We start from the raw sequence: 13,948 nt of genomic DNA on the forward strand, positions 1-13,948 counted from the left end.
TAATTTTGTATTTTTAGTAGAGACGGGGTTTTTCCATGTTGGTCAGGTTGGTCTCGAACTCCCGACCTCAGGTGATCCGCCCGCCTTGGCCTCCTAAAGTGCTGGAATTACAGACGTAAGCCATCACACCTGGCCTGGAAAGTATTTCTATATGAAGCAAGGTCACAGTGAACATTAATAGTTATATAGAAAAAACAGAGATGACAGTAAAATAGATGACTTGAAATAAGACTATGAACTATAACTTACCGACTACTTCATCATCTGGTTGAAAGAATGATACCTTGCTTCCAACTAAAGAGTGAAGAAAATTAATAGTTAATATTACAAGTTTATTAAATGTAATTCTTAACTATTAAAATACATTTTTAAAATCTGTGGATTTGTAAAAAGACTGATTTTATTTTACTTAGAAAAAAGGCCAAAAATTTCAGTAACATTTTGATGGTCTATAAGGACTACAGGATATACAACACTTCAAATCTGGATTCTCTAGATATTTGGACCATGCGATTGTTGAGACCAGGAGAAGTACGTCTCTCTTTGCCTATTTAGCTGACTTTTTGTTTTTTTTTTTTTGAGACGGAGTTCTGCTCTTGTCACTGAGGCTGGAATGCAGTGGTGGGATCTCGGCTCCCTGCAACCGCTGCCTCCCAGGTTCAAGTGATTCTTGTGCCCCAGCCTCCCGAATAGCTGGGACTACTGGCGTGCACCATCATGCCTGGCTAATTTTGTATTTTTAGTAGAGACAGGGTTTCACCATCTTGGCCAGGCTGGTCTTGAACTCCTGACCTCACGTGATCCACCTGCCTTGGCCTCCCAAAGTGCTGGGATTACAGGTGTAAGCCACTGTGCCTGGACTCTATTTAGCTGACTTTAAGGAAGAAGGAGTAAAGGAAAATAATCTATAGCTTCTATGATAATTATATTGTTTTCTACTCCTTCTGTGGCTAGCCCAATCTGTCTTTATTTTTGTTGCAGAATCTCATACAACAGGGAATTCTGAGAATGTAGCAGGACAAGCCGCAGACAAAACCCCTCAGACACCAAGTTAAAGAAGGAAGGGCTTTATTCGGCTGGGAGCTTTGGCAAGACTCATGTCTCTAAAAACCAAGCTCCCCAAGTAAGCAATTCCTGTCCCTTTTAAGGGCTTACAACTCTAAGGAGGTCTGCGTGAGAGGGTCGTGATCGATTGAGCAAGCAGGGGGTACGGGACTGGGGGCTGCATGCACCGGTAATCAGAATGGAACAGAACAGGACAGGGATTTTCACAACGCATTTCCATACAATGTCTGGAATCTATAGATAACATAACTGGTTAGGTCAGGGGTGGATCTTTAACCAGGCCCAGGGTGTGGCACTGGGCTGTCTGCCTGTGGATTTCACTTCTGCCTTTTAGTTTTTACTTCTTCTTTCTTTGGAGGCAGAAATTGGGCATAAGACAACATGAGGGGTGCTCTCCTCCCTTAAGAAGAGTGACATTAAAATGATTTTGATTTGGGAAATAGATTCAGGTTGATACCAAGAAGTTTTCTGGAACTTTATGGAAATGATAGTTACATTTTCTCTGCACATGTAGAGAAAAAGCCTCGACTATCAGTCAATTCATTTGAGTAGTTTCATTCAAAGAGTCACAAAAGGAAAAGGGAGTAAAAAAACCCAAATATTATTGAATGCCTCCTTGTGCCCAGCATTGTTGTGTATTTATACATTTAAACTTTACAATATACCAATAAGGTAGGTATTATTACTTCTATTTAACAGAAAAGGAACTGAGGTGAAGCAGTGAAGTAAGATGGAAACCTGAATCTGGAAATGGACCCTTCGACTGGCTCTGTCAACAAAATGGCCCCAGAAGGCATTTGTTGCCACTAGCAAGTAATTTGAAGCCTGCTATTTCTACTTTCAAGCCCTCCTTTTGGAGTTTGCTCCTTCTTTGGCTCCCTCCTGTGCCATCATCCCCCAATCCTTTTGGCTTCTGATTCACTATACTTTTCTCTTTCCCTTCTACTGCTGATCCCTGTCCTCCTAAGGTCACTCTGACTCTTTTTTTCTTGCTGTCCTTGATACTCCTCTTCTTTTAACTGACCCTCAAACAGTGCATTCCAAAGGGTTCTTTGTTTACATCTCTCATCCTTTTCTACTCTCTCTTGGAGAATTCATCAACTCTATTATTTCAAATACAACCTACATGCTGACATTTCTCAAATATATACTTTCCAGCATAGATCTCTCACCCTTGAGCTTTAAACTCATTTAATTGCTTACTAGATATTGCCAGTGAGACGTCACTTAAGTACCTTGATTCAGTAAGTATAAATCTGAACTCATAATATTCCTCCTAATTGGATCATCTTCCTTATTTTTTTTTTTGATTTAATAAAGTTTTATTTTTCCAAATGTACAGTTGGTTGGACCTATTCATGCATCTTCACCAGCAGCTGGAGCATCTCCGCCCTTGGTATTTCTGGTGTAAATTACTTGAACTCTGTGCCTTGAAACCAGTTTGATAAGTCCTCTACTAAGGAGCTCCTGAAGGACTGCCCTGGCCATGGAGCCTCAAATCTTCAGTCTTTCAGAGACCACAGCTGGGGTTATAAGTTTATAGTTGGGAACTTCCTTAGAGAGTTTGTCATAGGTAGCTGTGTCAAACAAGACTAAGTTATTGAGCTTGTCCCAAACTTTGCCTTTGGACCACTTCTTCTTTTTGGCCTTGCCCCCGGATTTGTTCACCAGGTCTTTGTCTTTCTTGGCCGACTTTCTGGCATCCTTCTTCTTCTTGTCGTCCTTGGGCAGCATTGTGAAGCTCAGAGAGCAGCAGCAGACATGCAGCCTCACTAAGATGTCGGACGGATCATCTTCCTTTATCAAATGTTGGTTCCAATTCAAGCCTGAACCAGAATTCTGTAAGCCATTCCTGGTTCTCATCTGTTTTTAATTTCCCAGTTCCATTGAATTACTAGGTTCTGCTGACTTTATTTTCTCAATATGTCTTGAATCCATCCCTCTTCTCCACCTCTGCCACCACTGTTGAGGTTATGGACTTTGCTGTCTCTTGCCTCTTGGTCTACAACCCAACCAGTCCTCTCGCCTATAGACTTGTTTGCCTCACATCCACCCTTCCTTCAAATGGCTACTCTAATAATCTCCCTAAAGTACGATCTGATATCTAAGTCTCAACTAAAGGTCTTGGCCCTTGCCTATCCTCCTGCTTCATTTTTGGAAGGCAGGAATTAGTGTTCACATCATCATGAAAGTATTTTGTGCAATATCTTTTATTCTGCAATATTTGAAGGATAAATTTTTTTTCTTTTTTCTTTTTTTGAGACGGGGTCTTACTCTGTTGGCTCAAACTCCTGGGCTCAAGTGATCCTCTCACCTCTGCTTCCCAAAGGCTGGGATTACAGGTGTGAACCACCACACCCAGCCCAGGAGGAGAATTTTCTTGACAAAATGTTTCTCTGCTACCAAGTACCATGCTGTTGACGCCTGCCCAGAACTTTATCTTGCTCTAGCAATACCAAACTCTTTGTAATTCTTATACACATCCCACTTTCACTTGCTTGTCTTTGCTTATAATATCCTCCCTGGATGTGATTCTCCACCTGCCTGCCCCTTATTATTTGGACATCTTACTCCAAGACGCCTTTCCTGTTTCTTCTGGCCGGGTTAAGCAGCTTTCTTCGGAGCTTACATAATAATCTGCTCACGTATGTATTTGTCTCTCCCCTAGAGAGTGAACTGTTTAAGGGCAAGGACTTCATTTCACTTATATCCTAAGCACTTAGCAATTGCTCACTAAATGTAGAATGAATGATCATCTGGTTATTATATTTATTTTTCTACAGACTGAGAAAAAAGGAAACATAATTATCATTTAGCTTTGTCAGAAGATTACATAGAGTATCAAATCTATTTTACGTTAAAATCACAGGTAAAACTCAAATATAGTCTAACATACCTTAACACATTTATTCATTCGCATACGAGGTAAGAGCAAACACATTAATCATGAACCACCTGTTAGTGAATATTAAGTATAGGTCTATTTAGAAATAAATTATATCAAAAGCCTGATATAAGGCTTACTGTTCTGTATGTTAAGATCATGATTTCATCATAAAAAGACAATATTGGTCATTCTATTCAATATATGATCACTTATGGATTTAAATATATAACCCCTAAACATTTACTACACTGTAATAAGCTCTTCAATTATAAAATACCAATTAAGTCCTATTTTTCTTTTCAATTAAAAAAAAAAAGGGCCAAGGACAGTGGCTCATGCTTGTAATCCCAGCACTTTGGGAGATGATGTGGGCAGATCACTTGAGGTCAGGAGTTCGAGACCAGCCTGGCCAACATGGTGAAACCCATCTCTACCAAAAAATACAAAAATTTGCCAGGCGTGGTGACGAGTGCCTGTAGTTCCAGCTACTTGGAAGGTTGAGGCAGAATCGCTTGAATCTGGGAGGCGGAGGTTGCAGTGGAGTGGACATCACGCCACTGCACTGCAGCCTGGGTGATAGAGTGAGACTCTGTCTGAAAAGAAAAAAAAAAAAAAAAAAAAGCCAGACAAAGCCAAAGCCAGGCATAATGTTGTATACCTGTAGACCAGGGGTGTCCAATATTTTGGCTTCCCTGGGCCACACTGGAAGAGAAAGAATTGTCTTGAGCAACACATAAAATACACTAACACTAAATGATAGCTGATGAACCCCCCCCAAAAAAAATCACATTTAAAAAAAAAAATTAATTTTTTTTTTTTTTGAGATGGGGTCTCGCTCTGTCGCCCAGGCTGGAGTGCAGTGGCCAGATCTCAGCTCACTGCAAGCTCCGCCTCCTGGGTTCACGCCATTCTCCTGTCTCAGCCTCCCCAGTAGCTGGGGCTACAGGCGCCTGCCACCTCGCCCGGCTAGTTTTTTGTATTTTTTAGTAGAGACGGGGTTTCACCTTGTTAGCCAGGATGGTCTCGATCTCCCGACCTCGTGATCCGCCCGTCTCGGCCTCCCAAAGTGCTGGGATTACAGGCTTGAGCCACCGCGCCTGGCCTAATTAATTTTTTTTTGAGACAGAGTCTCCCACTTGTCGCCCAGGCTGGAGTGCAATGGCACGATCTCGGCTCACTGCAAGCTCCACCTCCTGGGTTCACGCCATTCTCCTGCCTCAGATTCCCGAGTAGCTGGGACTACAGGTGTCCGCCACTACGCCCAGCTAATTTTTTGTATTTTTAGTAGAGACAGGGTTTCACTGTGTTAGCCAGGCTGGTCTTGATCTCCTGACTGTGATCCGCCCGCCTTGGCCTCCCAGAGTGCTTGGGATTACAGGCGTGAGCCACCACGCCTGGTCAAAAAATCACATAATGTTTTAAGAAAATTTACGAATTTGTGTTGGGCTGACTTCAAAGCTGTCCCGGGCCGCATGCTGGTTGGACAAGCTTGCTGTAGACTCAGCTACTCAGGAAGCTGAGGCAGCAGGATCACTTGAACCCAGGAGTTAAGGCTGAAGCTATGAGCAGGCTGGGCAACACAGAGAGACCTTGTCTCTCAAAAAAATAAAAATAAAAATTAAAAAGGACATTTTCATATAATTACATTTCAAAGGCTGTATATAATTTTATGTACCAGGAAACCAATTAGCTACCATTTAATTTCTTTTACCTTAGAAAATAAATACATATACTCACATCTGTATACTTACCATCTAATACAATTCCAGCAATTTCTCTCCCAACAGGAAATAAATCCTTTTTCATCTTCATTTCTGCCAGAAGCTAAATCATGACAAAGGCTGTTAACATACAATTGTCAGAAGAAATCCTGGACTCTATTATGTGTAAGGAAAGCAACAGCAAAAGTCAAATCACAGAAAGAGCAAATATGGTTCAAGTTTTGGAATTAAGACAAAGCAAATAACTTCACAAAATAGGTTTCTCTAAAGGGTAGGAAACGAAGAATTTACTGAGGCATTAGTTGATCTGCAGGACTTAGGAATGAATATTATTATTCAAATTACCATTAACATCCTTTGTTTAACATCTTTACTCTGCCAAGTATGAAGGGAAATTATGGTCAAAACATTTCTTGGTTGTCTAAACACTATCAGTCATCTTATTCAGGTGAAGGGAGGGTAGTCTGGAGAGAAGGCTGTTGAATAAGGGGGTGTGGCCAAAGAGAACAAAGGGTTCTCCATTCCTATACCCTTTAAAATCACCTGAGTTGTTAAAAGCCTTGGGTTAGGGAGTGGGTGAGAAGTAGTGATGGATATTAACAGGTAATCTCCCATATAATTTCAGATTCATGGTGACTGGAGTTTCTTTTCATTAAGGCTAAATTTTTAAGAGATTGGTATTTTATTAGACTGTGACCAAATTAATTATAAGTACTTGTCTTTTGAAGTAACAGGGTGTACTAAAATAAGCCTGTGGTTTAAGCTCCTGGCACTTAACATTAGAGATGCTGAACGTATCTGTAGATACCATAATAGTTTAGGAACAGTAAGTAAAAAGAAATTGAAATAATTCTCTTCTCTATTTATTTTTCAATTTTCTGATCTCCTGTATGTATACCTGATTGTCAGAAGTCTCTTATTCAATATGGAACACTATACTTTTCTTAAGATGTTCATATGACATTCTTACAGAAGTACTGGGTGTTTTACAGTATTTCTTTTCTTTTTTTTTTTCAGATGGAGTCTCGCTCTGTCACCCAGGCTGGAGTGCAGTGGTGTGATTTCAGCTCACTGCAACCTCTGCCTTGCAGGTTCAAGCAATTTTCCTGCCTCAGCCTCCCGAGTAGCTGGGACTACAGGCACGCACCACCATGCCCAGCTAATTTTTGTATTTTTAGTAGAGACGGGATGTCACCATGTTGGCCAGGATGGTCTCGATTTCTTGACTTTGTGATCTGCCTGCCTCGGCCTCCCAAAGTGCTGGGATTACAGGTGTGAGCCACCGTGCCTGGCCACAGTATTTCTTTTATGCACATTTGTATGGAGTTAAAACCATGGTTTTAGCAATTACATCCTGGCTCCTTCACTTACCATAAGCATTTTCTTACATTACCCACACAGTTTTCATAACCATTATGCTTAACAGATGTGCAATATTTCATTCAACTGATTTTACCATAATTTACTATTTATTTCTGTTAGACAAGGAGATTATTTCCTAGGCTTGGATTTTAATGGATTTTTCAGTTTTAAAAAAAACATCCGAAGACAGAAATCTGCAGACAAGATCTAGTACTAGTACTCTTGTGAAAAGACTTCAGGGGATCCCACTAATGCATTTGGCAAGTCATACTCATGTTACAGAGTTGCCCAATGAAAGCCTATGCCCGGTCTGTAATTTCCTAAGTGTGACTTTATCAAAGAAGACTTTTAGGTTCCTAAAAATTATAGTCACATTATAATCTAATAAGTTATGAGTCATGTAAACTATGGCATTAATCCTAAAAAACAAAACAAAAAAACGGAGTAAATGGATCTGCTCAATTATCATGGCACATTTAACCACAGTTTATTTACCACTGAAAACGTTCTATGTATTTCATGGTCAATAACGAAAGATTACTGCAGGGCAGTGTGAGGTAGAGATGTATGTTTATGAAAGAGCAACGCAAAAAGAAATGACAAAAGATGAACCATAACTAATGATATTAATTAAATATCTAATTGGTAGCTATAATAAACTGATTAGGTTTCTAGTTTCTATTTTATTATTTATTTCTTCCTTAATAGGCTTTGTTAATTATAAACTGTTTTCTGCAATGTAAGGGAGCTTATAAAATATTATAAAATATTTACATTAAATATTTTTATTTTCTTATAAAATATTTGCATTTTCACATAAAATATGTAACTTCAATCAGACTAATAATGTCCCTTATACAGAAATATACAAAAGCACACTAAATTTTCTCCCCTAGCTGTTCTGTTCTTCTAAAGATGGTAGGCCGGGTGCAGTGGCTCATGCCTGGAATCCCAGCACTTTGGGAGGCCAAGGCAGGTGGATCACCTGAGGTCTGGAGTTTGAGACCAGCCTGGCCAACATGGCAAAACCCATTTTCACTAAAAAACATACAAAAATTAGCTGCGTGTGGTGGTGCACCCCGGTAATCCTAGGTACTCAGAAGGCTGAGACAGGAGAATCGCTTGAACCCAGGAGGCAGAGGTTGCAGTGAGCTGAGATTGCACCACTACACTCCAGCCTGGGCGACAAGAGCGAAACTCCGTCTCAAATAAAAAAGTTAATAAAAATCAAGATGATGATAAATTCTTCACATGGAGATGTCAGTTATCATTGTATTTATACACTAAATACACTAAGAAACTCTCATTTTACTTTGCACCATAATAAAAGAACCAATACCTTTGTATTTATCTGGCTGAGAGCACAAGCTTTAACTTGAAGTTTCACAAAGTTATCCTCTGTAACAGGAAGATTTTCCTGGAACCAAAGGATAATAAAAGAATATGTTATTTCACACATTCCTATGAGAACATCTTTATGCTGTGAAAATTTTCACACATAAACAAAATTAATCAGACCCCAAATCTCACAGCTAATTTTAACAACTATAAGTAATTATAGAAATGTATATAATAAAAAAAGAATAAAGAAAATTTGGGGGTACAATTTTAAAAAAGCTTTCGGATATATATTTTTAAAAGTACTCAAATAACAATATGGATATATATGTAGACAATAAAGTTAGGATAACAAAGTAAAGCAGCAAATACTGTACTCCTTTATTTCAACCTAAATAATCTCAGAACATCGGATCTTCATGTTTACAGGGATATCCTTAAACACATATACACATAACATATAGCCTTTACAAATTTTTTTCTTTTTTTTTTTTGGGAGGATGGAGCCTTGCTCTGTTGCCCAGGCTGGAATGCAGTGGAATGATCTCGGCTCACTGCAAGCTCCACCTCCCGGGTTCACGCCATTCTCCTGCCTCAGCCTCCTGAGTAGCCGGGATTACAGGCATGAGCCACTATGCCTGGTTAATTTTTTTTTTTTTTTTGTATTTTTAGTAGAAGACGGGTTTCACCACGTTGGCCAGGTTGGGGTCTTGAACTCCTGACCTCAGGTGATCTGCCCGCCTAGGCTTCCCAAATTGCTGGGATTACAGGCGTAAGCCAGTGAGACTGGCCAGCCAGTGGAATTCCTTACACTCCTTAATTCAACTCTTCCTTAACATGTGTCTTGGACATTTCACCATGCCCCATGGGATTCTGGGGTCAACATACCAATGCAACTGAACCTAATTATCTCTCAGATTCCACTTCTAGATAGAAATTCAAAGGCAAGGCTGGGCATGGGGGCTCACGTCTGTCATCCCAGCACTTTGGGAGGCCAAGGCAAATGGATTACTTAAGGTCAGGAGTTTGAGACCAGCCTGGCCAACATAGTGAAACCTAGTCTCTACTAAAAATATAAAAAATAGCTCGGCATGGTTGCGCACGCCTGTAGTCCCAGGTACTTGGGAGGCTGAGACAGGAGAATCGCTTGAACCCAGGCAGTGGAGGTTGCAGTGAGCTGATACTGTGCCACTGCACTCCAGCCTGGGTGACAGAGTGAGACCTGTCTCAAAAAAAAAAAATAAAAAAAAAAAACAAAAAAAGAAATTCAAAGGCAAACATAGTCCAAATTCAGACACTCAATGTCATCCACCTATATTATTAAATATAATATCACCTCCGTTAAACAACTGTACCTGGTACTGATAATTAAATCAGTCTCCTCTACCCCTAATATGCCCACGATTAGATCAAAAGCTGGCCAAGAATAGCCACTTATATAGCCCCTGCTGTGATGTATCACAGGGATCACTGTGTTTTATTTATCAGGAACACAATCTGAGAACATCTTTTAAAATCTCAGTTTTGGCAAAACTTGGTGATAATATGAAGATGTTCAATAATATTGGTGAGTTTGTGAATTTTACTCATGATCTTATGAACCTGGAGATGTTTCTTCCCAAGAACCAATCAACCCCTGGCCCTCATCCTGATCAATGACAGAAGTCAAGCTGTCTGAAACACAGACCCCTGGTCTAATTGTTTTTGTTTTTTTGAGACAGGGTCTTGCTCTATCATCCAGGCTGGAGTGCTGTGGTATGAACACGGCTTGCTGTAGCCTTGACCTACACAGGTGGGTGCCACGGTGCCTAGCTAGTTTTTTTTTTTTTTTTTTTTTGGTAGAAATGGGGGTCTCACTTTTTTTGCCCAGGCTGGTCTTGAACTCCTGGGCTCAAGTGATCCTCCTGCCTCGGCCTCCCAAAGTGCTGGAATTACAGGAGTGCACCACTGTGCACGGCCTAAATGTTTTAGGAGTTAGTGACAGACAAGAGAGAAAACTGGATTGCGTTCACGATCCAAGCTCTCATAATTATTATGAAATACTGATTAACATATAGCACTTACTTTTAATCCCTAAATTTACGGAAGAATGATTTTGGCTTGCTACAAACCTTTCTAACAATCACCAATACCGTATATGAAAATTCTACTATCTATGCTTAAAGTAATAAAAAACTTAGTGATAATATGAGTATGAGTGATCATTTAAAACTTAGTAAATGAGGTAACTTTGGCAATCTCTGAAATGTGTATGGAAAACAGTATTTTTCTACCTCTCGCTCCCTCACCCAGGCTGGAGTGCAGTGGTGCAATCTCCGCTCACTGCAAGTTCCGCCTCCCAGGTTCACACCATTCTCCTGCCTCAGCCTCCCAAGTAGCTGGGACTACGGGCACATACCACTACACCTGGCTAATTTTTTGCATTTTTAGTAGAGACGGGGTTTCACCATGTTAGCCAGGATGGTCTCGATCTCCTGACCTGGTGATCCGCCTGCCTCGGCCTCCCAAAGTGCCGGAATTATAGGCGTGAGCCGCCGTACCTGGCCGAGACAAGGTCTTTTCTGAAATATAGCTACTTTCTGAAAACTTGCATTACTGTGGTATTACATGTTATTTCGCAACATGTAAGACTATTAAGTTTGTTCTGTCTTCCTAATACCTTTTACGCTACCACCCTGAGGAACTAAAACCTCTTTTGCAGCAATTCTTTTAAAAATATTTTTTAAAGTAAGGTAGTGTAATGCCTCCAGCTTTATTCTTTTGGTCAAGATGGCTTTGGCTATTCAAAGTATTTTGTGGTTCCATACGATTGTTACAATTATTTTTTTATTTCTGTGAAAAATGCCATTGGCGTTTTGATAGGGATTGAATTGAGTCTGTAGATGGCTTTGGGTAGTATGGACATTTTAACAATATTAATTATTCCAATTAATGAACACAGACTATCTTTCCACTTCTTGTTCTCTTCAATTTCTTCCATCAATATTTGATAGTTTTCATCGTAGAGATATTTCACCTCCTTGGTTAAATTTATTCCTGGGCATTTTATTTTTTATTCTTTATAGCTATTTAAATGGGGTTGCCTTCTTAATTTCTTTTTTTTTTGAGACAAGTCTTGCTCTGTTGCCCAGACTGGGGTGCAGTGTCAAGATCACGGATCACTGCAGCCTTGACCTCCTGGGCGCAAGTATCCTTCTACCTTAGCCTCCCAAGTAGCTGCAACTACAGGTGTCAGCCAGCATGCCTGGCTAACTAAAAAAAAATTTTTTTTTTAGAGACAGGGTCTCCTTTTGTTGCCCAGGCTGACCTTGAACTCCTGGGCTCAAGTGATCTTCCATCCTCGGTCTCCCAAAATGCTGGGATTATAGGCGCCTCGCCTTTTAATTTCTTTTTCAGATAGTTTGCTGTTGATATAGAGAACTGCTACTTGGCCAGGCGCGGTGGTGCATGCCTGTAACTCCAGCACTTTGGGAGGCTGAGGTGGGAGGATAGCTTGAGCCCAGGAATTCGAGACCAGCCTGGGCAACGCAGCGAAACCTGCCTTTACAAAAAAAACAAAAAAAAAGTCAGTCGGACAAGCATGGTGGCACATGCCCGTAGTCTCAGCTACTCAGCAGGCTGAGGTGGGAGCTGATGCTGGAAGAGGTTGCAGTGAGCCCAGATTGCACCACTGTATTCCAGTGTGGGTGACAGAGCAAGACCCTGTCTCAGAAAAACAAAACAACAACTACAAAAAGAACTGCTATTATTTTTTTTCTTTCGGAGACGGAGGCTTGCTCTGTTGCCCAGGCTGGAGTGCAGTGGCACAAACTTGGCTTACTACAACCTCTGCCTCTCAGGTTCAAGCAATTCTCCTGCCTCAGCCTCCTGAGTAGCTGGGACTACAGGCACACGCTGCCACGCCCGGCTAATGTTTTGTATTTTTAGTAGAGATGGGGTTTCACTGTGTTGCCCAGGCTGGTCCTGAACTCTTGAGCTCAGGCAATCCACCTGCCTCGGCCTCCCAAAGTGCTGAGATTACAGGTGTGAGCCACTGCGCCCTGCCTCCTGATTTTTTATTTTGTATCCTGCAACTTTACTGAATTCATTAATTAGTTCCAACAGGTTTTTGGTGGAGTCTGTAGGGTTTTCTATATATAAGATCACATCATCTGCAAACAATAGGGACGGTTTGACTTTCTTCTTTCCAATTTGAATGCTCTTTCTTTCTTTCTCTTGCCTAATTGCTCTGGCTAGGGCTTCTAGTACTATGTTGAACAGAAGTAGTGAAAGTGGGCATCCTTGTCTTGTTCCAGATTTTAGGGGAAAAGCTTCCAACTTTTTCCTGTTCAGTATGATGTTAGCTGCAGGTTTGTTATACATGGCTTTTATTATATTGACATGTATTCATTCTATGCCTAATTTATGTAGGGTTTTCATCATGAAGGGATGTTGAATTTTATTACATGGTTTTTCTGTATCTATTGAGATGATCAGAGGGTTTATGTCCTTCATTCTGTTAATGTGATGTATCACATTTATTGATTTGCTTATGTTGAACTATCCTTGCATCCCTGGTTTGAATACCACTCAAACACGGCTGTCAGGGAAATGGATATCAAAACTACAAGAAGATATCCCCTCATCCCCATTAGAAAGGCTATTATCAAAAAGACAAAATGTAACAAATGCTGGTGAGGATGTGGAGAATGGGAACTCTTAAACACCATTGGTGGTCATGTAAATTAGTATAGCCATTAAGGACAAAAATATGAATGTTCCTCAAAAAATTAAAAATAGAACTACCAGGCTGGGTACTGCAGTGGCTCATGCCTATAATCCTAGCACTTTGGGAGGCCGAGGCGAGCAGATCACCTGAGGTCAGGGGTTTGAGACCAGCCTGGCCAACCTGGCGAAACCCTGTCTCTACTAAAAATACAAAAATTAGCCGGGTATGGTGGTGCATGCCTGTAATCCCAGCTACTCAGGAGGCTGAGGCAGGAGGATCACTTGAACCTGAGAGGCAGAGGTTGCAGTGAGCTGGGATGGCACCACTGCACTCCAGCCTGGGCAACAGAGTGAGACTCTGTCTCAATTAAAAGATAAAATTAAAAAAAAAAAAAAACTACCATGTAATCCAACAATCCCTCTCCTGGGTATGCATACAACCAAAGGAAATGAAAGCAATATGTCAAAGTGATAGCTGTACCTCCATGTTTACTGCAGCTATTCACAATAGCGAAGATATGGAATCAACCTAAGTGTCCATCGACAAATGAATAGATAAAGAAAATGTGGTATATATACACAATGGAATACTATTCAGCCATAAAAAGAAAAAAATCCTGTTATTTGTGAAAATATGGATGAATCTTGAGAATGTTGTGTTAAGTGACATAAGCTAAGCACAGAATGACAAATGCTACATGATCTCACTCAAATATGGAATCCTAGAAAGTTGATTGCACAGACTTAGAGAGTCCAATAATGGTTATTAGAGGCTGTGGAGATTAAAGGGGTAGGAGCTGGGGAGAGAGGTTTGTCAACAGGTACAAAGTTACAGATAGATGGAAGGCATAGGTTCTGGTGTTCTATT

The 13,948-nt window shown here is 40.6% G+C and overlaps 1 protein-coding gene and 1 pseudogene across 5 annotated transcripts in view; both read right to left on the reverse strand.

Moving 5' to 3' along the window:
• CRYZL1 (crystallin zeta like 1) overlaps window positions 1-13,948 on the reverse strand; it is a 51,849-nt gene that overhangs the window by 27,357 nt on the left and 10,544 nt on the right. For all 4 annotated transcript variants that reach the window (XM_010358850.2, XM_030914037.1, XM_030914038.1 and 1 more), the window contains exons 3-5: window positions 8,375-8,452; window positions 5,704-5,776; window positions 250-294 (exon numbers count right to left, since the gene is read on the reverse strand). In XM_010358850.2, coding sequence (XP_010357152.1) covers window positions 250-294; window positions 5,704-5,776; window positions 8,375-8,452 — 196 coding nt within the window. The remainder of the gene's footprint in view (window positions 1-249; window positions 295-5,703; window positions 5,777-8,374; window positions 8,453-13,948) is intronic.
• Window positions 2,363-3,847, reverse strand: LOC115892663 (annotated as a pseudogene). Its single transcript, XR_004052539.1, has one exon. The product of XR_004052539.1 is annotated as a 40S ribosomal protein S25 pseudogene (transcript).

The sequence above is a fragment of the Rhinopithecus roxellana genome, chromosome 13, assembly GCF_007565055.1.
Source record: "Rhinopithecus roxellana isolate Shanxi Qingling chromosome 13, ASM756505v1, whole genome shotgun sequence".
NCBI classification, from domain to species: domain Eukaryota; kingdom Metazoa; phylum Chordata; class Mammalia; order Primates; family Cercopithecidae; genus Rhinopithecus; species Rhinopithecus roxellana.